Genomic DNA, 25,063 nt, shown 5'->3' on the forward strand with positions numbered 1-25,063 from the left:
CCGTGCACATTCAGCTTTTAGGATTTGACTCCCTATAGGCAGCAGGTGGTCTTAAAATGCTTTTAAGCCAGCAGTCTGCACTTTAGAAAGACAGTGCTGGGACGTGTGGTGGCAGGAGGTATGGGGTTGTAGTCCGGTAGTCTTGCTGGCGCATGCTACCATGTATTCATTCAACGGATCGTTTTGCATCCAGTGTCTTGTTTATTTTGTGCCTCTTGCGTGCCAAGCACTGCATTTGTGATTTGTAGTTCCGCTTGTCTTCCTGCTTAGTTGTCTTTGTGGTCAGCATATCGCATGAATGTACAAACTGTTTAAGACAAAGTATTCACCCTGAAGTCAAATGGTCCCAGCAGAGCTCTTTGTGAAACATTGTAGTGGATGGCTGCTTTTGCGCCTATGTGATCGTAAATTCTGTGTGTTGTTGTGATATTTTTTAATGGATGTCATTTATGATGTTGGGAATATAGAATGTTAGAGCCCAAAGATCTTAGATGCCATCTAGGCCAAATTCTTCCTTTTATATGTAAAGAATTTCTGACCCCAGAAAATGAATCTCAGTGTCACCGAGCTTGACAATTCCAGGGCTGGAATAGGGGCTGCCTGCAAATTTGAGGTTTTTGCTTTTGAGATGCGCAAGACAAGAATTACGTATTGGGTGTGCAACATATCGGTTGCCGATGGCCAAGGGCGTGATTTCTCCATGGCCTCTGCCTTTCGTGTTTCTCGGCCTGACCTGGCTTTACTGCTCTTTCATCGACACTCCCAGTGAGTTCTTTATTCACAGTTAATGCTGTGGTCCATTCTTCAGTCATTTGGTAGAAGCAGAGAAGAATGTTGAATTTCATTGTCCAGCGATGAGCCTGGTTACAGGCCTGCCTACCCACTGATGACAAACTTGTGTGCAGTGTGAAACCCTGCCAGCCCACAGCCTCGGACTGGAGGAACACATGCTGCCCTAGTTCTGAGCCTTTAGAGAACAGTCCAGAAGTCCCTAGGTGTTTAATGAGCGAGAGGGGAGCCTCCCCCGACCCCTCTCCAGGGCCCACCTGAACACAGTCTCTGCTGCCTTCCAGACACCAGCTCCATCCGCAGTTTGCAAACAGGCATGGGAGAGCTCCACGGGGAAACCAGGTTCTGGCATGGAAAGGACTACTGCAATTTTGTCTTCAAAGACTGGGTTCAACTGGATAAACCTTTTGCTGGTGAGTGCCACGATAGCGGTTGGCTGTTTATATTTTGTCTTTTACTCGTCAGCATCTGAGCGAGTACGCATTGTGGGATAGAGTGTACTTTGTTCTGCTTTGTTTTGTTTTGAATATTTGGTAAAACTTCGGAGACTATGGTTCGGTCGTACACCTAAGGACTTTTCCTTGCAGTTGCAACAAGAAAAGAACATGAGATATAGCTTACTGTGTGAAACCTCCAGGTTTCATCTAAGCATATTTGGGGGGTAACAATCTATAATTCTGCAAGATATGGTGTCCTCCCTTTGATCATCTCCTTTTCTGCATATCATCTTCATCTTCCATCATGAAAATCGTACATTTTCAGATTATCACTGTGCTGATGGACCGAAGAGAAGATAGAGATGGGACTGTATACGTAGCCTGAGGTTATTTCAACACAAAAGAAAAATGTAGTACCAAGTCCACAACCTTAGATCATTTACACCAACTCACCTCTTGCCTGGCTTATTACCTCCTATGAAGTGAAATAGACACATCCTGAGGGAGGTCCATGGGGGCCTGTGCTCTTCAGTGTGTATCTGTGTTTCCCTTGGCTATAGAGGTATTGTCCCACCCAAGCCCAGTATGAGAGGCACAGTGAACATTACCATATCTGCTTTGCCGTATCATGGTCGGGTTGGTGCTGGAATCAGAGGGCTCCATCCCCGGCCCAGCAGTTAGTGATGATCCGTGCCTGGGGCCCCCGGGCAGATTTCATTGACAGATACTCCACACCCCGGATGCCTTGGCATGACATTGGCTCTGCAGTCCACGGGAAGGCGGCTCGGGACGTGGCCCGTCACTTCATCCAGCGCTGGAACTTCACGAAGGTATGTGGTTTGTTTTATCATGATTCTGCCCACATAAAGAGAGAGAGCCTGGAAGAGGAGAAACTTGTAGAGGATTGGCAAGAAGATGCTGTGGTAGCCCACCCGCTCTCGAGTGCCTGCTTGCTAGAGCACAGGGAGATAGATGGCACTTTTGGGGCCTGTTGTGATCCTTTTCACATTTTGGGTACTCAGTGTTGATCAAGCATCTGGTTTGGGCTGGTGGGTCAGCTGGAGGGCTGTTGTAGGTGGGGCAGGGACCTTGTTTAGATGGGAGAGCTCGAGCTTTGAAGTCCTCCCAGTCCTGGCATTACGCTGGGTTCATACGCTGGCTTCTGGGAGGCGGCTGAGTGAGGGGAGCAGTGTGAGAAGATGGGGCCATTTCCCTTTTCTTCACACTGTGTCCTATGCCTTCATTACATACAGGAAGAACTTAAGTACCTACTTTCCAGGTGTCATTAAGGTTCCCTCTTATTTACTATAAATTATGACAAGGCATTAGTGTCCTTGATAATTTGGGAAGAAATTGTTTTATCAACAACTTAGAATCTCATCTGATCTTTCATTTACATAAGCTTTTATTTACACAAACCTTACAACTTTTTAGAAATAATGGAAATATTTTTTAAAGACTTTTTTATTTATTTTAGAGAGTGGTGGGGGAGGGCCAGAAGGAGAGGGAGAGAGAATTTCAAGCAGAGTCCCCAGTGAGCATGGAGTCCAAGAAATAATGGAAATGTTTTTAACAAAAATTAAGGGAGCATGAATGAATAAATGAAGGAGTATTACTTTTAACCTACTGGTATCTGTGGTTGGTGTTGGGATTTCCAATGCCTGTATACTCTATTGCTGGCAGGATAAATTGGTAAACCCCAGAAAGCTTTTTAAAAAGTATACAAGCTTTAACTCAGAAAACCTTTTTCAGGTATTTAAATTAATCTGGGGATGCCTGGGTCGTTCATTGGTTAAGCATCTGCCTTCGGCTCAGATCATGATTCCAGGGTCCTGGCATTGAGTCCCATGTTGGGCTCCCTGGTCAGTGGGGAGTCTCCTTCTCCATCTGCTCCCCCTGCTTATGCTGTCTCTCTCTCTCTGGAAAATAAAGAAATAAAATCTTAAAAAAAGAAATAATTTTATAGGTAATTTATGTTGATATTTCTTCTAATCTGAAAAAATAGGAAAAACTGAAATGCACATTAATAGGAATTTAGTTAACAAACTATCATTCTGTATCATTTTCTTAGGAAGTTTTTAAAATAGGCTATACGGTGCTATATTGCTATGCCAAGATGTCTACAACATAGTAAGAAATCAGTTACAAAACAAATACCATTTTTGCCATTATATACCTCTATAACTCTAGATTGCATATAAGCTTTTTTAAAAATGTGAAACAATACATGCCCACTACAAAAGGTTAAAAAAAGGGCGGGGGGAGGCATTCTCTGCCTCTGGAAAACAGAAAGAGCACAAAAATAATCTACTAAAACGCTCCACTGTGAGCATTTTTCTTTTCTTTTTCAAATGACTCTGAATTTCTTTTATAATCACAAAGTAGGGAGGAGTGGAGCTATTTTCTCACATGGATCTTTTCTTTTTCTACCTGTTTTTCTTTATTGTAGATTATGAAGTCAAAATATCGGTCCCTTTCTTATCCTTTCCTGCTTCCCAAATCTCAGACAACAGCCCATGAGTTGAAATACCAAGTGCCTGGATCGGTCCATGCCAATGTACAGGTGAGGCTGGCTTTTTTTTTTTTTTTTCACTGATGCTAATGGGTAAAATTACTCTTCTTGGATTAAGTGCCTAGTGCACTGGTTTCAGATTTTTCAACGAGGACGACGCCAAAGCAAATCTGAAGAGACCTTTTAAATTTAATTTTATATTTCCTATTTAAAGTGTATTCCATTTATCCTCTTTTTAGAACTCTTTTATAAATATAACAAATGCACTGTTTTACTTCCTTAACATGTATTTCCTCTGTCACTCGTCTCTAATTCTACGCTGCAGCGTATTGACCATTATCTTTACGTGTACACCTTTTATTTCACCTGTATTGTCAGTTTCTTTAGCCACACACTCCTCTCTTTTATGCCTCTGTTCCTCCCACTGTAGCTGTCCTAGCGTCTTACACTTACACTTATCCTAGAGTTGGTGATGGATAGTCTTCTTAACTGAGTCACTTTTAACTAAAATATAAAACAGTCGTTGTTAAGAAGCCTTTCCCTTATGAGAGGGTCTCACAGAAAGCGTGTGTATTCTTAACCTGTATAATCTTTCATGCATAAATTGTAAAAACATCAAATGCTCAAGAAATTTATATTCCTATCTTTTTGCCCTTTTTTAAAATTTAGTTTTATTTTTTTTTACTATGTTTGATATTATCACTGGTAGGTTGCAGAATGACTCCACAGAGGGTTAATCGGTTTGGAGTAGCCCATCTACACTTAAAAAATACTTTTTAAAGTTTCTTTGTCCTCCATTCATAACATTTACTCTAAAGGGTCTGGTTTTAGTTTCCTCAAAAATGTATTAAGCTTACATGTAAGTTAAGAATCTTTATGTCCCAAGGATTCCAGTGAATGCGTTCATAATTAGAAAATGTGTAAATAAATAAATATTCCTAGGAAAGGCCAGTCAAGGAAAGGCTTGTCCTTTAATTCCTTCTGAAGTCACCCTAGCAACATGATACACACAGTGAAGCGGGGACGGATTCCGGGGAAGCACCAGGAATGTGGCTGAAACTTCGTATCTAAGAAGCTAGTTATAGTTCAATCTCATTTTAGTTCCTAATTAACCAAATGCCTTTTAGAGGCTCTTTTAATAGAATATGGAATTTGCTTAATGGATCACATAATTTTACCATATCCACTCAAAGCATGTCAAATTACATGTAGGAAAATTAAGACCCATTGGGGCTGTGAGACTTGTCCAGGGTCACGGGCTGGTTGTAGGTAGGGGTGGAGTTGAAATCCTGCTCTCGTAAGCTGTTACCACAGCTCAGGTATCTTGAGATCATCAGGGGCAGAACTAGGATGGGCTGCCTTTGACATTGCCTTTTGTTCAAGATCATCACTATCAGCATCAAAAGTATTAGGTAAGAGCGACTGAGTGGCTCAGTTGGTTAAGCATCTGACTCTTGATTTTTGTCTCAGGTCACGATCTCAGGTTGTGATATCAGCCCCGCACTGGGTGTGGGGCCTGGTTAAAAATCTCCTCTCTCTGCCCCTCCCCAACACCCCCTTAAAAAAAAAAAAGGGATTGTTTAAGTAAAGATCTGGCAGTCTAATACATCACTTATACAGATTTATATAATCTGGACATGGATTGTAGTGACTATGATTACGTAAATGAAATCCCTAAATCAGTTACTTTGTACTATATACAAGTAGAGGTATTTGGAGCTAAGAAATCAAAAGACATTTCAGGCCACAGATCGGCTGAGAGAACAATCAAAGAGATAGACCACTTGAGAGAAATACCTGTAGCAAATACTGAGTTAGCCCAGGCTACAGGAGACAATTAATTCAAAACTTAGAGGTACAGATATATATATATGTTCATATGTAAGTTAATGAATATTTTATGAACCTATTTAATGTTATTCTACTTGGAGGGAAGAATTACTCATGCTGTAAGATAACACAGGAGCCTTCATGTTAAGAAAACAAGAGAATTTAATTTAGGATTTGAGATGGCATTAAAATTGACTCAGTGGTCAACTTATTGAAGTTAGCAGATGTGAATGAAGCATCTGTTGAAAAGGAATTTCTGGGAATTGTCTATTTTTGTGATCAACAAATGAAATTGTATGCTGGTGTTTCATAAACATATGTCTTCTCTTACCTGCTGTTGGACCCTGTTTTATATCCTTTTACCCAGTCCCCAGGCACAGTACATAGACCCTCTGCATGTACACTCTATCAGATGCCTCCCCTGAGTCCCCTTCTCTGCGTCACTGTCCCGTGGGGCTGGATCCAGTGTTTCCCGGATATGCTTCTATGTCTGTCCTCCATGTGCTGGGGTGGCCTGGACTCCAGAAGCTCTAAGGCCAGTTGATTTGAAAGGAAGCCTACCAAGACTTACTTATTAGATCATTTATTCAGTCAGCTTATGTTTATTAAGTGCTGTCTGTTTGCACAGTGAAGTCATCCGTGCATACTCAGGTTTGAGGAAGAAGACAAAAATTCTCTGCCTCAGGATGTCTGGGTGGCTCAGTCGGTTAGCGGCTGCCTTTGGCCTTCCACTCACATTATGATCCCAGAGCGTTTGGATTGAGCCCTGCGTTGGGCTCCCTGCTCAGCAGGGATCCTGCTTCTCCCTGTCCTCCCCACTCCTGCTCTCTGTTGCTATTTCTGTCTCTCAAATAAATAAATCTTCAAGAAAAAAAAAAAAGTTCTGTGCCTCTGGAAGCCTCGGTTAGCTGGGAGAGGGAAAGCTGTGACGTTGAACTATTCAGTTCACAATGCTAGGTGTGGTCCAGGACTAACCGCTAGCCTGAAAGTGGGGCCCAGCATGCTGGGAGGGTCTGGCAGTGAGGACGGGAGAACGGGGCGTCTCCTATAAGTAATAAGCCTGCCTGCTCCAGGGATGGTAGATCCAACTGCCACAGACCATTTGCTCTTGACGTGTTGGCAGGTAAAGCTGAGAGGCTTAAGGCCCGATTGGGGATGCTCCTGAGTGCCGGCCTGGGTAATCTGGACCTGATCCTGGAAGGCATTAATGAACTTTGGACTTTTTTTTCCCCCTATCTCAGGAAGAATTAGGATATAGGAGTGCTTTATGAAAATTAACCCAGATCAGAGTTTACAAACCTGGTTTTACCTGTGAAATGCTAACAGTTATGCCACCAAAATATTTCCATGGACAGAGAAGTTTTGGCAGGTTTTCTTTTTTTTTTTTTTTAAGATTTTATTTATTTATTTGACAGACAGAGATCACAAGCAGGCAGAGAGGCAGGCAGAGAGAGAGGAGGAAGCAGGCTCCCCGCTGAGCAGTGAGCTGGATGTGGGGCTCGATCCCAGGACCCTGGGATCATGACCTGAGCTGAAGGCAGAGAGGCTTTAACCCACTGAGCCACCCAGGCGCCCCTTGGCAGGTTTTCTAAACACAGGATTCCTTAGTGCCTTTGTTACACTGACAGGTATCATGGAGTTGCTAAGAAAGAAGGTGCCATGAGGATCTTCCCAGCTGAATGGCTGGAGGATCTCTGATTTGTCATGTGTGTTTCCATCTCTCTGAACAGACACACTTGGGGACCTAAAGTTTATACATACCAAGAACTTAGACTGGAAAGAGAGTAAAAGCAAGGACACCTGTAAGGAGGCTGCGGCTGTAATTCTAGCACAAAGTTTGCATTTGTAAGTTAGTATTCTTTTTCTTGAAGAGGTCTCCCCCACAATTTCAGCAGTGTTACTGGTAGCCAGAAGATGTTTTTCAGAACTGCCAAAATAACTCCAGTTGTGAAAGCAGTGGGCACAGCCAGGCAGTGCCAACTTTTTGAAGTCAGGAAAGTCTGAGAGGACCGGAAACCGAAAAAAGAAAAGAAACCAGCCTGCTTCATTTCTCCTTTTCCGTAAAGTTCTGACCAGTGTTGTTTCACCGCGTGTTATTTACTGGCTTTCCACTTTATTCTTGTTCTAGACATTATTATTTTCAGGTCATGAGTGAATAGAGCTTAGAGGCCCAAAGCAATAATCTAGCTGAATCCTTGGTTTTTCAGAGAATCTGGAAGGGAGCTGCATTGTAGGTAACTTGATCTTTAAAAAGTTTAGTGTCTTTTAATACTTTTAGGCCCTTCACTCTCTCAGCTGTCATGTGGCAATAGCCAGATAACTCTAACATAATCTTGGTTGAGAAATTTGATGGTATTTAATAAAGTTCTTTCTTAGGTTTATTCTTTTTTTTTTTTTAGGTTTACTCTTAAAAAAAAAATTTAGCATAAGTTTTTACAGTTTATAGCTTGTAACATAATTTAGAGCCCACAAGCTTTAATTAACTTAAAAGGAGCAAGGGGATGTAGCAAGGGGAAGAAGTAGATTCTAGAGTCAGAGCATGTTCAAATCCCAGCTTTGCTACATACTAGCTGTGCAACCTTGAAAAATTACATCTCTATGTGCATTTTTTTCATCAATAAAACATATCATAACAGTATCTGCCTCATAGGGTTGGTGGCGAGAGCTAAATTAATCCGTGCCAACAGCACTTGGATTATGTCAGTATTAGCTTCAGTCCTCAAGCTTCCCCGAGTGTTTTCAAGAGTTTGGAACAAAGCAGTGGACATTTTTCTGGATGGGTCACAAGGGTAGTTCTGGATCCAAAAATCTTTATGCCATATATTTATTGAAATGGAGAGAAAGAACGTTTGACATAATAAAGTAGATAATATGTAAGATTCATGTTCTTTTATTTGCAAAAAGGAACCCAACGATTTAATTCTTTTAACACAAAAACATTGGGTCCAGTCGTTCTTGGTAATCCCACACCAGCCATGATGCACAGCGGTCTCAGACGGCTTGACACCAGCAGCCAGGGTGACTAGTGAGGGAGAACAGAGCCAGGGCGGGGGGAATGGAGGCTGCCCCCACCAACACGAATTTCTGCTCCTAAAAAAAAAGGTCATCTGAACCTGAAAGCTGACTTCAGCAACTTCTGCAGACACTTAAAATATTCTTGTGTGTTTCGCCTCCAAGCTGGGCATTCTCAGAAGCCTGCCAAGAACATTTAGAGGAGACAAAGCAGGGTAAAGGCTTGGGGCCCAGGGGTAGAGGAAAGATGGCTCTGAAACCACTCATGCACAGACAGTAAGTAAAAGAACTTGTTTTCTCCCGGAAAAAGAACAATCTGGATGCCCAAGGGCAATCATGGCTATCAAGACAGAGGACACTCAGTATGTCTATCAAGGTAAAAGACAATGCCTGATGCCAAATTAGCATCAATACGGACTCAGTATAGGGAACAATCCTCTTGATTACTTCAGGCAGCTTACTGTAGAAAAGCCAACCCTTAGACCATCATTGTTGAGAAGTCCTGCCAAATGGCGGGAAATGATTCCGCTGGAGTTATGTCTTTGATCTGTTAAAAAAAAATTTTTTTTTAATAGAAAAGAAACTATACAGGCCGTGTGAATGACATCCGAATTATATTAGTGGAAAAACTTGTTCCTACACTCGGGGAAAACGGCCACATGACTCTCTGCAGGATGTCAATGTAGGAATCCATGTAGATTTCAAAGGACTGTCCCATTCTGTGTTGTGAAAAAGAAGGGAGGGGTAAAAGAAAGCCACTTCACTCACCTCTAAGGCAGTTTCCTACCATGGGGGCTGTTTCCCATTTAGGGACCAGGTCTCCATGCGGGAGCACTTCCGTTCTTGCTGCCGTGGTTCTTGGAGGGAGAAGCCCCAGGAACGGAGTGTTTCCTCCCTGCCCAGCACTGCACTGAGCGTTTTGTGGATCGTCTCATCAGTGTTCACCAGTCTGGGAACTGGACTCCTGTGTGACCTCTTATTTTCACAGAGGAGGAAAGCAAGACTTTGGGATGTTAAAATAGGCTAGGGAGGCACGGTGAGTTTGAGGCTGGGTGCCGAGTGGTCTGGCTCCAAGGGCCTGCGGTGGTAACCACAAGGCAGAGGCTGTTTCCACTGAGGTCTGGCTGGTGGTAACGGCCAACGGCTCCCGCAAGGCAAGGCTGCATGTCAACCTTGTCATGTAGGATCCTGTTCTCTTACAGCAGTCCCAAGTACCCCCCACCCCGAGCAGCTCTCTTCTTGTTTCTTTCTGGCTTCCTAGAGCCCCCATCTACACCTTTCTTCCTAGGACTTCTCTCCACTTAAGTTTTACTCTTCAAAAGTTTGTTTTCTTCCTCTTCTTCAGCCTCAAGCTCCACTCTTCCCTATTGTTCGGGCGAAAGGATCATCCCATGTTGTGTGGTGAATGGATGACCCTCAGTGGACAAAAGTGGTTATTAGAAGGAACGGCTTGATAGTATGAGGTGAATTCTTGAACAAAGTTCATTCCTTGGTGTTCCTGGCCTGCTTTTCTCCTCAGTACAGACTGGAAGAATACGGCTCAACAGTCTGAGTGCTTCCCTTGCCTCCTGACCCATGCCACTGATGGGCTTCTCCATGGAAGCCAACTTCTGCTTTAGAGACACATAAATGGCTCTTGTCCTAACAGTCTCTGGTCCATGACTGACTTGGGAGTTTGGGGAAATAGAAAGAAATTAAGATATGTCTGAATTTATAGGAAAGGAAAGCATTACAGTAAGAGAAAAGCAACTTGGGACAAATTCTAAGAAAGTTTTCCTTCAAGAAGAGATTTCTGAATTTCAATCCATATATTCAACTTGGGCCCATTGTATATAAGGGGATCGGGCCTTGTGGTAAAAGAAAAGGTTACCTTTCTCTCTGCCTCTTTGTCTATGTATCCATCTATTTTTATGAAACAATTCAGCCATTCTGTACATGACTCAGTGCTTACCATGGTAAGTGTGACCACTGTCTGTCACTATACAACAGTATCACAGTATCATTGACTCTATCCACTATGCCATCTCTGTGACTTATTTATTTTATAACTGGGAGTTTGACCTCTTAATCCCCTTCACCTATTTTGCTCGAGAAGCCTATCTTTTAAGTTAAAAAATAGGGCAGGGTACAAAAGAAAATGACCAGTTCTAGTTAGAGTTTAGAGGCTAAAACATAAAATTAGAAACATGGTCTTTTTATATGCTTTAAAATTGTGTATTCAGACTTGAGGTTTGGAAAGTGAGGGTTAGATTTGATTCTCCATATAAGGCCCATTTCTGCACATGTAAGCAAGGGTGTGAGGCTTGTCTGAGTTCCATGGGTTTCAAACAGAAATGCAGGACAAGTTAGTCAGACCAGTTAAGAAAATGGAGAGAGTAAATCTTAAATTTAAAATAGAACGGAGTCAGTCATAATGGGTTTGGCCTTTTGGCTGCCTACAAACTTTGGAGACCATGAAACACGTAAAGCAGTTGAGTTCATCTGTATATCTCCTCAGAGTCCCTGGTTCAAGGGTAGAGACAGGACCAAAGGGAAATCTGTATGTTTAGCTTTTCTTGTGGAGATAGATTTTAACTAATTAGAATAATAGTAAATGAAGAGTAATACCAAGTTATTTTTTTTCTTTATTACTTAAAAGATATGTTCACATTGAATACAAAATGATGACTTTAGAGTGTGGACTCAGGCAATAGGATTGGTAATGCTGACCCCTACCCCTGGAGGGGGTCAACCACCCACATGCTCTGGTTTAATGGGTATCAGCCCCCCCCCCCCAATGCTGCTAATGCTCTCCCTCAGGTGGTTCTTTTGGCTTACAAATGAACTTATTTCTTAAAAGGGAAGCATTTACCAGTATCTTTGATAGGAAATATGGCAGATACGTGACTTGCCTGCTTTCCCTTCATGGAGCTGTCCACCATCAAACTTTGCTTTCCTCCCCAGTGTGTCTGGTTCCAAGGAGTCTCTTTTTGGCATAGCTGTTCCGGAAACTACTTCAGAATGATTAGACTCGAAATCTATTTGGCACTCCTCATTTATATCTTATGTTAATGAGCTTATTAAATCTTTGAATCTGGGCAAATTTGGAGAGTGAGAAAGGAAAGCATGTTTCTTTTTGAGGGGAACACTGAGAAATGACCACTAAAGTTGGTATATAAACTTCACCTCTAATCCTATACATCCAATATCTACCACGTGCCCCATACCGTAGCTCTGTGGGTGTTAGGCGATTTATTTCTTCACCCAGCAGCTGTGGCGCATGCGCATGTGTGTGCGTTTGTGTGTCTGTGTGTGTGTGTGTGTGAGAGAGATCTCAGTTGTACAGTGGTGGAAATCAAGCCTCCCTGATATTAAAATGACTTGTTGAAAGTGAAAGAGCTGGTAAGGGCAGAGCTGAACCAGAGTTCCTATCTATCCAGCATAGGTTTCCCTTTTATACGTTGTTTCCAGAGTTCCATAGAACCTGATAGTATGTGTAGCAGGGGTAAGAACCTTCTCGAGGTAGCCTACATTTTCAGGGCTATGCCCCTTGGCAACCAAATTCAACTTAAATTTGAGAGGACTAGCAGCTGAAACTTCTGTTTGCTCAGAACAACAAACATCATTTCTACTGATGGACAATAATGCGGTTCCTTAAGAGATTACATGAAATCAGGGTATTTTCCCAGTGTGGATTATATTTATTCGTTTTTCTTGTGTTTTCTTTTGAGATATTTGACTATTGCTGCTCACAACTAAAATTTTACAATGGCACATATTCATCTGATAAAATTAAATAAGTGTTTTGAAGGACGTTATTTTGTTAATGAATACCTCATACTAAAGAGTAAGATTCTGAGGATTAACTCAATGATGTTAGTAAGTACTAATTAGAATTTCCTGAGTGTTAGAGATACAACTTTTAAAGTTATTGATTAGATCAAGAATGTTATGAGCTCTTTCATATATATATACATACAATATATGAACACAGATATAAAACCAGTTACATACTGGATCACTTTACAGATTCCTAATAATGTGGAGCCATTCTTTTGTTTTTAATTTCAGTTGACCTTATGAGAGACACTTTCATATTCATTTCAAATCAGGAATAGCAAATGTTTTTACAGTGATTCTTCTGCAATGTCATGCTATTACTTAAGGAAAATCAATTAATAAATATTTACTAAGCACCTACTCTCTACTGTCTACTGCAGTCATAGAATACTGGGAAAAGTGACAAACAGTGGTCATAGTTTGACAGGCTTGTATGTCCTCTGGTCCACCGTCCCAGGCACAGCCATACTCTCTGCAGCAGCTCTGACCCAGTGTGCCACAGCTCAAATGCATCCTGTAATGTTTTCATTAATAATAGCAAACACTTACATACCACTTGCCAGGAGGTAGGCCTCCTGCACGCTTCCTGGTAATTCATCTAATCCTCCCTATAACCCTATAAAGTAGATATTCAATTTAATAGAACAGAAATCTGAGGCACCAGGAGGTTGAGAAACTTGACCAAGATCAGAGTTACTGAGGGGCTGGGCTAAGCTTTGAACTAGGCAGTCTTGCTAAGTGTGAGTGTACTTAACATATACTCAGGTATCTGAGTTGGAGAGTCTTCATGAAATCCAGGCGGGAGCAGGTGAGGGTCTGAATGGGGGAGGCAGTATGATGAGAAAGCTGAGCAATGCGGAGATACCAAGAATCAGCTGATTAAAGGCAAAGTCAGGGTTATGTATCTAAATGAACCTATTTGTGTTTTAAAATGTATTAATCTGAACAGTATTATTTGGGATAAAAGGAATCAGCACATAGAGCTAGGGTGACCCTATCGTATGGTTCAAAATGGGACACTCTGGAGAGTAAAAGTGGTCCTATTACTAAATTCCCCAGAACAACGGGCATTCTGGTGTAATTGTGGAACCACCATGGAAAAAAACACCAGTGATTGCCCTACGCATAGCCACTGGAAGAGGTATTTCTGAAATACTCTGTAGAAACTACACTTTGTGGTTCCCAGTTTTGAATGAAAGCAGTCGTGGGTGGAGGAGGATATATTCATTCAGTAGTGGAGACGAAAAAGGATTGATTTCGTTTGATGAATACGTCTGGCATCCTCTCAGCTGTTTCCTCACTTCCATTTCTGATTGCTGCCTTGCAGTTGCTGCGCTCTGCTGCTGATTGGTCGGCCGGTATAAAGTACCACGAAGAGTCCATCCACGCTGCCTACCTCCACGTGATAGAGAACAGCAAGCACTATATCTATATAGAAGTAAGTCCTGCTCATGTAAATTAGTGGGACAGCCTGCCTTCCCATAAACAGCTTTACAGAGACTGCAGGGTCCCCAGACTCGCATCTGCTAACATTAATTGGCGTATGCTGAGATGCCAGTTCAAGTCACCTGAATTTTTACCTCCCAGCATACCTAACATGTACTTTGCATTTTCATCAGCTCGGGACTCTAGTAGTAGTCCCCGAAGTTCTTGTTACTAAAGTGTGTCAGCTCACTGTAATACTATTAGCCAGAAATACAAGACGGACGAATAAGTTTTTGTTTGTCTTGACTTGAAGGGTCAAAGTAGGAGGCGTGCGCTGTGTCAGGAGAGCACACAAGGGTAAGTTGCTAAAATTGGATGCCACCAGTTTGGCAATATTGGAATAGGGAACACGCAGGGAAAGCAACATGGAAAAAGAAGATGGGAGAATATTGAGGGCAGGTTCCACCTTCTTCAATCCTGTATGAACCATTGTTCATTTTGAAGCATAATCAGGTCCCAGAGTTTGTGTTCAGAGAAGAGGAGAAGACCTAGGAACACTGAGTTTAGTTTGGGAACCTTAACTGCACTTCAAAGTAAATACAAACCTAGCTCAGAGCACGTGGAAAATCCTGAAAAAAAAAAAAAAATCAGAAGTCACAGTCACGATAATATAAAAATAAATCAGAGCACAACTCCCTTCTTTATTTTCATCTTGTCTTTCCCGTTGAATTTTTTTAAATGTACGGAGGGAAATGGGTTTCCTGGAGAAACCATCCTAGCCCTAAGTTCCTTTCCCTCTCCCCCTCCACACGGCGACTAATCACAAAGGGCAAGTAGGAAAGAATTAGAGCTTTGTTTCTTTCACAGGCCTGGAGAAAGAGAAGCTGATTTAAAAAAAATTAGCAGGCAAATGCAGTATGGTATCCTGGGTGGAACAACACAACAGGAAAAGAACTCTGTCAAAGTCTGGAGCATTGCAGTACTAATACAATTAGTATTATAATCTCATCAGTTATACCATCACAATAGACGATGTCAACCGCTGCCTCATCCATTACCCAGAGTCCTTTTGCTTTATCTCTTTTTAGTAGCATTAAGTCAGCCTTCCTTATTAGTGCTACCACAGTCCTAAGTGAGCTCTGGGATGCCATGTGGATACACACGGCTGTGGGCACGGACCTAGCTCTTCCGCCTCTAGCCGAGCTACGTGGTTGGCACCTACCTAACCTGCTCGCCCCAAAAGAGAACAGGCTGTGCCACGTGGCCCGTGAGTGTTTGCAGCTGCTGAGGAATGTGAAGCTTCTCTGTAATATGAATACAGAAAACAAACATGGTTTGTTTGGTTGCCACTGAAATGTTTATTGTTGGATGCCTGAAGGGAAGACACATTCTCAGATGAGTTCCCGAGCAGTGTCTCCTGTAAGGTTGTCTTATGGAGGCAGTTTAAAGATTTATGCTCTTAAGTATAAAAACATGTAAACTAGTAAAAATGATGATGTGGCAAAGGGATGATAATCACAGTTTGAGTCATTGCTTCTATGTCTCTTTAGGGTGATTAGGAATTATGATTATACTTACAAATTACAAGTGTATTATAACAGTGTATGGAAGTATGTAATAGTGATCAGTTTTGTATCTAATTACCAGCATACCTTTATGCAGCAGCTAAATCTTTTATACCATTGTGATAATAATGTTGTACCCGGGTTTTTTAGTAAGAGTTTTAAATAGTGTTTAAGACATCAATGAATAGTGAAGGTTACTTAAAGAAAAAAGAAAAACATTTTTTCCAGTTTCTTGGTTTATTTATATGTATGAAACATACTTGTGAAGTTGATTTGAAGCTACTTAAAATAGAAGTTCAGAAATAATTAGTGACCCAAACGAATGAGACAAGGCAAAAGCACATACTAGGAAATGATAGAGAATGGGTGGGGAATATTAGACCAGGATTCTGCCATCTACTCCATTAGAAAGGTAAATTTAGCACGAGACAGAAAGTTTACCAGTACAGGACTTGAAATCATGAGCATTTACACAACACGTGAATTTATAAACCTAGGGTCTCTGCTGATAAATTTGGAATGTTCTACCCTCCTAAAGATGTCAGCTACAAAGAACTCACATGATGAAATAATAGCATTGCTTTCCACTGGACTGAGATACGACACGTGACATTACCTTGAAATGTGTGAGGCACAGAGTGAGATGAAGCTTCTTTTATTTTGCCATTTGCTTTCATAAATGATTTTAGCAATAAGAACATGTAGGCTCTGTGAAACGGTTTTTTTTTTTTAAATATCAGTGTAGTGTTATAGAGCACGTTTTCCATATCTATATCTATATCTATATCTATATGCCACTAAGATAAGAAAGACTTACATGGTCACTCTCTTTCTCATAGAACCAGTTTTTCATAAGTTGTGCTGATGACAAAGTTGTGTTCAACAAGATTGGTGATGCCATTGCACAGAGGATACTGAAAGCTCACAGGTAACGGTTTGGCATTTGCGTAAGAGTGGTTACTGCAAATGTTCTTGCATTTACTGCTAAAATGACTTTGGAAAGCCTGTGTTATAATACTGTCTTTTCCTAGCAGGCATAAATTGGGTTCAGCTAGCAGTAGATTATCGGTTCCTTCAATCTGATTTCAGTTGCTGAGAGTTTTGAGTCCATTTTTGAAGCAATCGGAATTTTTCCAGGGCATAGTCATTTTTTCCTGGCCAGTCTCTTTCCCACGCCATTGGAGTTGTGATTTGATTTATTTAGTGGCAGACAGTGAACTGTGTTCACTTAAAAATCAAAGCAAAACAGTCATCGTATTTTTCCATGGGTTATATTTAAATGCTTGTTACCCTCTGTCTTATTTCTTCAGCGCATGGGATTATTTTTTAATAACAACGTTATTAAAATATAATTCACATACCATACAATCCAGCCATTTAAAGTGTACAATTCAGTGACTTCTAGCATATTCACAGAGTTGTGCAACTGAACCTAGTCAGTTTTAGAACATTTTCATCACCCTAGAAAGAAACCCTGTGTCTATTAACAGTCGCTATCTACTGCTCCTTATTTTATACTCTTGCAACCGCAGATCTACTTTCTTTCCCTATAGATTTGCCTAGTCTGGGCATTTAATATAAATGGAATCATACAATATGTGGTCTTCTGTGACTGACTTCTTTCACTCAATGTTTCTAAGACTCACCTGTGTTATAGGATGTTAACAGTATTTCATTTATATTTATTGCCAGGTAATATTCCATGTCCTGGGTATACTATATTCTCCTAACCCATTCATCAGTTGGTAGATGTTTGGGATATTTCCAATGTTTGGCTATTATGATTGATGCTGCTATAAATACTCTGTGTTAGTTTTTATGCAGACATAGTTTTATTACTCTAGAGGTAGAATTGCTGGCTTATATGGTAATTCTATGTTTAACATTTTGAGAAGCTGCCAGAAGGTTTTCAAAAACAGCTATGCTATTTTACATTCCTCTAATGTATGAGGGCTCCAATTTCTCTGTATCATTGTGAATACTTACTATTATCTCTGTTTTGGATTATAGCCATCCTAATGGGTTTGAAATGATATCTCATTGTGGTTTAGACTCGAATTTCCCTCATGACTAATGATGTTGAGCATTTTTGTTTATTTATTGGCCATTTCATGTATTATCTCTGGAGAAATATATATTCACATTTCTTGCCCATTTTTAATTAGGCTTTTTATTGTTGAGTTGTAAGAGCTCTTAATATAGTCTGGATACAAGTATCATATCAGAGTTATGACTTGCAAATATTTTCTCCTATTCAGGGTGTTTTCTTTTATACTTTCTTGATAATATCTTTTGAAACACAAAAGTTTTTCATTTTGATAAAAGTCCAGTTTATCTGTTTTTTTTCTTTTATTGCTTAAGCTTTGGTGCCATAGCCACAAAATCACTGCCTAATCCAAGATCATGAAGATTTACACTTCTTTTCTCCTAAGAATTTTATAGTTTGAGTCTTTGCACTTAGGTCTTTGATTCATCTTGAGTTATTTTTTGTACATGGTGTGAGGTAGTGGCCCCACTTCATTCCTTTACATGGGGATATACAGTTGTTCCAACATCACTTGTTGAAAAGGGTTGTCCTTCTGTCCAGACCACCTCTTTTCATGGTTGCTTTTAGCTCTGTGTAAAGGCAACAAAATAAACAACACCATTACCTTTTAAATTCCTTGAACACATGCAGTGGGGAATGTTAAGTACATACACATTTGGGGATTAAAATATCGTTTTACTTCCAGTATCACATGGCACCTTAATTCTTTTTTTCACATAATAGTGGGGATTTTTAGAACTAAGAACATTTTACAACAGTAACTACCAGTATTTTTTATGATCAGTAGTTTCGAGACCCTTACTGAACCTTCACAACTACTCTTGAAAATGTACCATGTAGTCCTTGTGATTGTTACTGTTATTATTATCGTTGCTGTCCCCATTTGTGGAGTTAGATTCGAGAGGTGATGTCGCTCGACTAAGCCACTAACAGCAACAGGCAAAAATGGCTTTGAGCCCGAGCCTTTGGACTTCCAACCCAGTGCCTCTCCCCATACCACGTGACTTGAGTTCATTGACAGGTAGGATTTAAGTCCCCTGCAGGGTTGCCACAGTTTGGAGCAAGTGGGTTGGGCCTTTGTTGTCTCTCCGCCCGCCCCCCACCCTTAACCAGTCATCAGGTACAGGCTGACTTGAGGAAATAAGCATGACCTTGGGTGAGGGCAAGGAGGGCAATTCCTGGAGAAGGACTTCACTGTGCGTAGTCAGCAGTCAACACATGCAGCAGTTGAGCCCATGGTCAGGGCACTTAGGTAGCACGTCACATCAACCACCACATCCTGCAAGGTATACGGTAGAGCTGGCCCTTTACTGCACGTCAAAATCACCACTGGACTTTTTTTTTTTTTTAAAGATTTATTATTTTAAAGAGAAGGTGCAGGGAGAATCTTATGCAGGCTCCATGCCCAGTGTAGAGCCTGACTCAGAGCTCAGTCCCATGAGATCATGACCCGAGGCAAAATCAAGAGTCAGACGCTCAACCAAATGAGCCACCCAGGCACCCCTCACCATTGGACTTTTACAAGAATCCAGAGAGCTGGACTTAATCCAGACTTGCTGAGTCAGAATTTCCTGGAGTGGGGCCCAGGCACTTGTGTTTCATAATGGTCCACCGGTAACTCCAGGGCACGGCCGAGACTCAGTACTTACTGAGAACAGCGTGCGTGGTCCTAAGTATTTATAACGATCTGTGCTTTTCCAGGTGACCTCTATCTTTTGCCCTCTCACATACTTCTTTCAAGATAGTGAGCATGGGATCTGTTTCCTACTTAAAAACAGTCTTGTTTACAGTTAAACATAACACATACACACAAAGATTTCTTGCTTCATGCCAGTCTAATTTACAAAATTATCTTTCTGTCAGCTCTTGCATTTCATTGATGCAGGAGCATCCACTTTATCTGTAAAGCACATTTGACAAAAAAGTTTTTTTTTTCCATGAAATTGAAATGAGTTGCAGAAATCCAATAAACAGACAGATGAGCTCACTGTGCTGAGCGGTGAATAAGGAATGTGGTGACCATGATCAGCTAATAAGGAGAGTAGGATGAATCTCAGTTTCACTCATCCAAATTATTAGTTCCCTGTAGTATATACATTAATAAGTAGCTGTGACACTTATTTTTAAAGGGCTTGGAAGTCTGAAAGAACATTTTTCCTTAGCATCCTAATTTGTCTTTAAAAATCTGGACTTCTTCTGAAATCATACTATTTCAGGGCTGGAAGGAACGTTAAGATATTTTCTGATTGAACATTTCCCAGTGATCCCGTGAGCTGCTTCTAAAAGGAAAAGGGATCTGTGGTGAGATAGCACGGGAGCCCCAGCATCTGCTGCAGACTGTGTCTCACACGTGGAAGTTCAGAGAGCACATTAAAGATGCAATTTCAAGACTACTCTGTAGAAAATGGGAAATGAGTCCGTTGAATTTCAAATGAACTGTGTTGTTTAGCTCTGATGTCTCCATCGTCTCCCTTTCTTTGACAGTCACATTTCAGAGGGTCTGTATATCACACATAAAATTTTTCATGGATACGCACACGTATCCCGGAAATATATTTTACATGTTCCCCCTTCCCTTTAGCCCCACATTACTGTTCATCTCCTGTGTTCGTCATAATGGTAAAATATGTTTTCATTTGATAATTTCAAGTCTGTGAGCTTGTACTCTTAGGAAAGGGAGAGGTGGGTGAAGAGCTCATCCTGATGCTGGCCGGCAATGTTGCCCACCCCCCTTTCACTGAGGGCCACCGAGTGCTGTGCCCAAGTTCACCCCCTTGCTTCCTTCATTGACTCTTCTGTGCTCCACTCTTCTGAGACTTCGAGCTTCTCTGCCAATGTCACATGCCTAGCAACAAGGATAATTTTGGCTGTTGGAAAAAGAATAGAATCTAGCACAAAGCAGACAGAGGGAAATGACAGTCAGCATTCAGCCAGGCCTGACCAAGGAACACAGGCTCTCATCCAGGTCCCTCCCACCCTGGAAAGATCAGAGTCTTTTAATTGCCAACTCCCTCGACTGGGCTGAGACTTTATTTATGCCAGTGCTGGAATCCAGGAAACACCAGTTCCCTGAAGTGAGTTCTCTGCCTTCCTCGCTTCCTCCTGGTTCCTTCTCAACAGCCATAATGCTTGCAGAAAGAGGTTTTTGCAAAGACTTCACACACTGATCCATGACCTAAGTGCCTCAGGATGTTGTTCATCCTATGGCAAACCAAGAGTCGCTGTGGCAATCTATACAGAAAACAGAAGGTCTCCTCTAATAAGGAAAACTGTCCTGGAATTGAGACCAGCTCTCAAGCCACTGGAAGCCGGTCTTTGACAACTCAAATCTGACTGGAGACCAGGGAGAAGAGATCATCTGGTTTATACCATGTTTGCATAAGCCAAGAGAAAGAGAAGCAACTGATGCGGGTAGAAATTTTAAAACACAGTGTGCCATGAAAAAATGATTTCTGAGTATGAAACAGTTCTGCTTCTGGAAACCTGCCACACATAATTCTGCTGCTTTGGTAAACAGGAAGTGAGAGAGCCCATTGTGCATTCTTATCAACAGAGTTGACACATGCAATGAAAATAGGCCATCGGTTTAATGCCTCCACATTTTAATACTAAACTACACTGAAAAATGCACAGTTTTGCAAATTGCTCAAATTCTTCCTGCTTCCTTTAACTGTAGAACAGTGCCAGACGGTGCTTGCAGTTTGCCCAGGAGTGGGTAGCATGGGGAGTCTGGAATTATTTGGGGACCAGGTGTCTGGTGACTCGGGTTCTTTTCAACTCTGTTACCTACAGGCATGTGACCTTTCAACCTATCAGTTGACCTTTCTGACACTCTCTTTTCTCAGGCTAAAAGAGAAAATCATACCTGTTCTACCTAGCTCACATGAACGAATGTGAAAGCATTTTAAAACCATAACACATCAGTTCATGTGAGAAATGATTAGGTTATTTCCAGGAAATTCATCTTCTGGAAATCTGGTGGCTCACTATAAATTTGAATAAATTTTAAAAAATAAAACGTTCGTCTGATTTCTTCATTTTAAAATTAAAGTTATTTCTCATAGATTTCTGGGAGGCTTACTGTTAAAACACTTCTACTTCCCCTGAAATGAGGACCACTTTGTAGCTGAGTGGTACAGGGCACAAGGTGAATTTCCTGAAGACGTGGTTTCAGTCTCAGTTCCACTCATCAATAGCTGTGTGACTCAAGTGGGTTACCTAAGCTCTCTGGGCTTCATGGCCTCATCTGTAGAACGGGAAAAATTAGGCATCCACTTTGTAATTAGGCATCCACTTTGTAAGGTAGGTATGGGAATTGGATAAAGGGATAAAGAAGCACAATACTCAAATCAACTGTTTAAGAATTAATATTTATGATAGAAACAAGTGTTTTAGTTAAAGAGATGTTTAATGTGCCTTGGTTTAAATTATTAATAGCGACTGCTGGATAAGTAAAACTTACTTCGGTTTCCTACCATGGGTGCTCGTTCATCCTGTGACAAGCAGAGACACAGTATGAAAACACTGACCCAGGGTGTCCTACCAGAAGTCCGTAGCTGCCTCCTCCTCCTCCTGGGAATCCATACTTGGATTTCTTATTATTGATTCAATAAACATCCCACCCCCACTGTAAAATAAAATAGAAGATATTCTGTAGCATTAAATGAATTCAGCTTCACTTTAATTTGTTTTAATTTTAGGCATTCATTTTCCTTTATTATTCTTTGATGGTGTATAGGCTTTCTCATTGAAATCAGTGGTTGTAAACTGAATAATCATGTTACCAAGTAGTTTCTGAGACTTTCCACATTCGAGCTGCTTAACACGCACTACCTTGTTTCATTCCCACACCTACCTTACAAAGTGGATGCCTAATTTTTCCCATTCTACAGATGAGGCCGTGAAGCCCAGAGAGGTTAGGTAACCGGCGTGAGTCACACAGCTATTGATGAGTGGAACTGAGACTGAAACCACGTCTTCAGGAAATTCACCTTGTGCCCTGTACCACTCAGCTACAAAGTGGCCCTCATTTCCGGGGAAGTAGAAATGTTTTAATAGTAAGCCTCCCAGAAATCTATGAGAAATAACTTTAATTTTAAAATGAAGAAATCAGATGAACGTTTTATTTTTTTAAAGTAATTGCTTGATAGGTAAGAAGTTCTTTGGCTTACAGAAAAGTCTGCCTCCTGTTATTACCATATCCTATAATTTGTGTACCACGCTGAAAGGACATGCTGGGCGTGTTTCAGAAGCACTGTCTTAAAGAAATTTAAACTGTGGTTATAATAGAAAGAACAAAAAGCATGTAGACTGAGCATGCCAATTTTTGGGTTCATTTTTTTTTTCTTGTGGGCCAGCCTCCAAGCTCTGTAAAACACCCCGAGAAGAGGTTACCCTGGGGCAGAGATGACATGAGATTATGGGAGGAGGACATTTGATTTCGATCACTTAATGGCTTTTGTTTGATTCCAAAAATTATAGAAATGGTGATCTCAGAAGATTGAGAGGTGAAAGAGTAGCACAGGGCAGAGGCCAGCAATCATTTTGTAGGATCTTATCTGGGGGCAACAGGGGAGCTTGCCTCACATAGCTTATCAAGCTGAGAATGAAGTCTTCAACGCGCTGGGCTAACCTTCAGCATCCTTACATTTAAGAGCCTGTGTCTCCAAAAGATAACCCACAGAAAAATGACATTCATGTGCATATGCCCAATATGTATCATGCCGTCATCTATAATGCTGCACAGACGATATGCAAAGTCACTGCTGCAGAGGGCCAGCATTTCTGGTGAACTAGCCATGGTTTTAGCCAACCCCCTCCTTTGCGGCTGAGAAAACTGAAGTCTGAAAAAGGCTACTGCGCTTTTAAAGACTGGCCAAACATAAAATAAAATGGGTTATGTCCCAAACCACTGAGAAGCTACAGATCCAACTCTCAAGAACCAACACCACTATAGTATAGAGCTCTCCCCACAAGAACACTCTGCCCCGGGGCGCCTGGGTGGCTCAGTGGATTAAGCCACTGCCTTCGGCTCAGGTCATGATCTCAGGGTCCTGGGATTGAGCCCCGCATTGGGCTCTCTGCTCCGCAGGGAGCCTGCTTCCTCCTCTCTCTCTCTGCCTGCCTCTCTGCCTGCTTGTGATCTCTCTCTGTCAAATAAATAAATAAAATCTTTAAAAAAAAAAAAAAAAAAAAAAAAAAAGAACACTCTGCCCCAAGCCCAGTTCTGCTTAGTTCTGGCAGTGTTCCATGCTGCAAAATCTACAACGATAGGATTTATACCCACCCTTGGAGCTTAGAGCAATGATCTATAAATCCCAAATTCTCAAAAAAAAAAAACCACACACACACAAAACAAACAAAAAACAACCCATAAACAACAACAACAACAACAAAAATAAAAAACAACGCATCTCCTCACTGGAGAAGCATGGGCAAGTTCCTCAGGGGCCTTCATCCAGATCCTGAGACCCCACTCTAGTCCTCCCCACTTCTCCTGACAGCCCTTCATGATGAAGAGGGAAGGGGAAGGAAGGAGGAGAGGTTTTTCCTGAGGGAAGAACAAGGAGGATAGTGCAGAGGAAAGCCATGACCATTTATATGGGGAATTAGTGCTGTTTTTAAAGGTATAGACAGCATTTCAGCAATAACAAAAATGGAAAATATTAAAGGTCCCATACTCTCACCACCCTTAGAACTCACTTTTTACTTCCTTTTTTTGCTTATATTAATATACATATATTTTTCTGTTGAGTTGTCACTTACTTCCTTTTTCTATAGCTCGCCTGAATTTTTATTTCAAATCCCATTTCCACACAACAGAAGGAAATTTAGTCTAGTCACCTTCACACTTAAATGTGGCCAAATTCAGCCATTTCTTGCTGTTTGCTATTTCTGCTCTGTATGCTGTCACTCAGGCACAGCCCAGCCTCTCTCCTCTCTTCCACTCCCCGATGCACCCCGTCCTAGGTATGGATGGTAAGGGGCCCTGGATCTTTGCGAAGAGACTTCCAGCCCTCAGTGTTAATCTCTCTTGGGCCTGTTCTGGCGTAGGCTTACTGTGACGTGGGGGCCTCCTCCTTCTCCTGTCAGGCCTGCCTTTCCTCCACTTCTCCTCTGTTGTTGCCATATCATGTGGGCTGCTGGACTTTTCTTGGGGCCTCCTTTGGAAGCAAGGTTATGTCTCACACTCAGATCCTATCCTGTTGAAAGGTGATGGGGTCTGTCCTGTTCTCCCTGGAATTCTGCTTGAGAGTGAAGACCAGGATCCCTGCACTGAGTCTCTCTCTTAGCGTCTTTATGCTCTTGACTCAGCTCAGAGGATCTCTACCCAGTTCCCCAGATCTAAGAAGCTGCTCTCTTGTGCCCACGTTCATCTGTGAGCATGCCACCTGGGAACAATGCCTGCTTCGTATCTGTAGGCAGAGGGTGAGGGAAGGGAATGCATTTAAGGAGGAAAGTGATTGCATATTTCGTAGTATCTGCCTGCCACATCTGTAACTGTTTTGTAATTGTAACTTTGCATCAGGGCCGTTTTAACACAGTACCAGCAGCATTTTGCTAGTAAGTGGTGGTCATTTTCATGGCTGCAAAATGCTCACTCTTTGAGTGACTGTAACATAATTTA

At 41.5% G+C, this 25,063-nt stretch overlaps 1 protein-coding gene across 3 annotated transcripts in view; it reads left to right on the plus strand.

Moving 5' to 3' along the window:
* The window catches only part of PLD1 (phospholipase D1), a 205,241-nt gene that overhangs the window by 144,462 nt on the left and 35,716 nt on the right, over positions 1–25,063 (plus strand). For all 3 annotated transcript variants that reach the window (XM_046003568.1, XM_046003567.1, XM_046003569.1), the window contains 5 exons: positions 1,074–1,202; positions 1,938–2,056; positions 3,676–3,789; positions 13,727–13,837; positions 16,229–16,317. In XM_046003568.1, the coding sequence (XP_045859524.1) occupies positions 1,074–1,202; positions 1,938–2,056; positions 3,676–3,789; positions 13,727–13,837; positions 16,229–16,317 (562 nt within the window). The remainder of the gene's footprint in view (positions 1–1,073; positions 1,203–1,937; positions 2,057–3,675; positions 3,790–13,726; positions 13,838–16,228; positions 16,318–25,063) is intronic.

The sequence above is a fragment of the Meles meles genome, chromosome 4 (genome assembly GCF_922984935.1).
Source record: "Meles meles chromosome 4, mMelMel3.1 paternal haplotype, whole genome shotgun sequence".
Taxonomy (NCBI): domain Eukaryota; kingdom Metazoa; phylum Chordata; class Mammalia; order Carnivora; family Mustelidae; genus Meles; species Meles meles.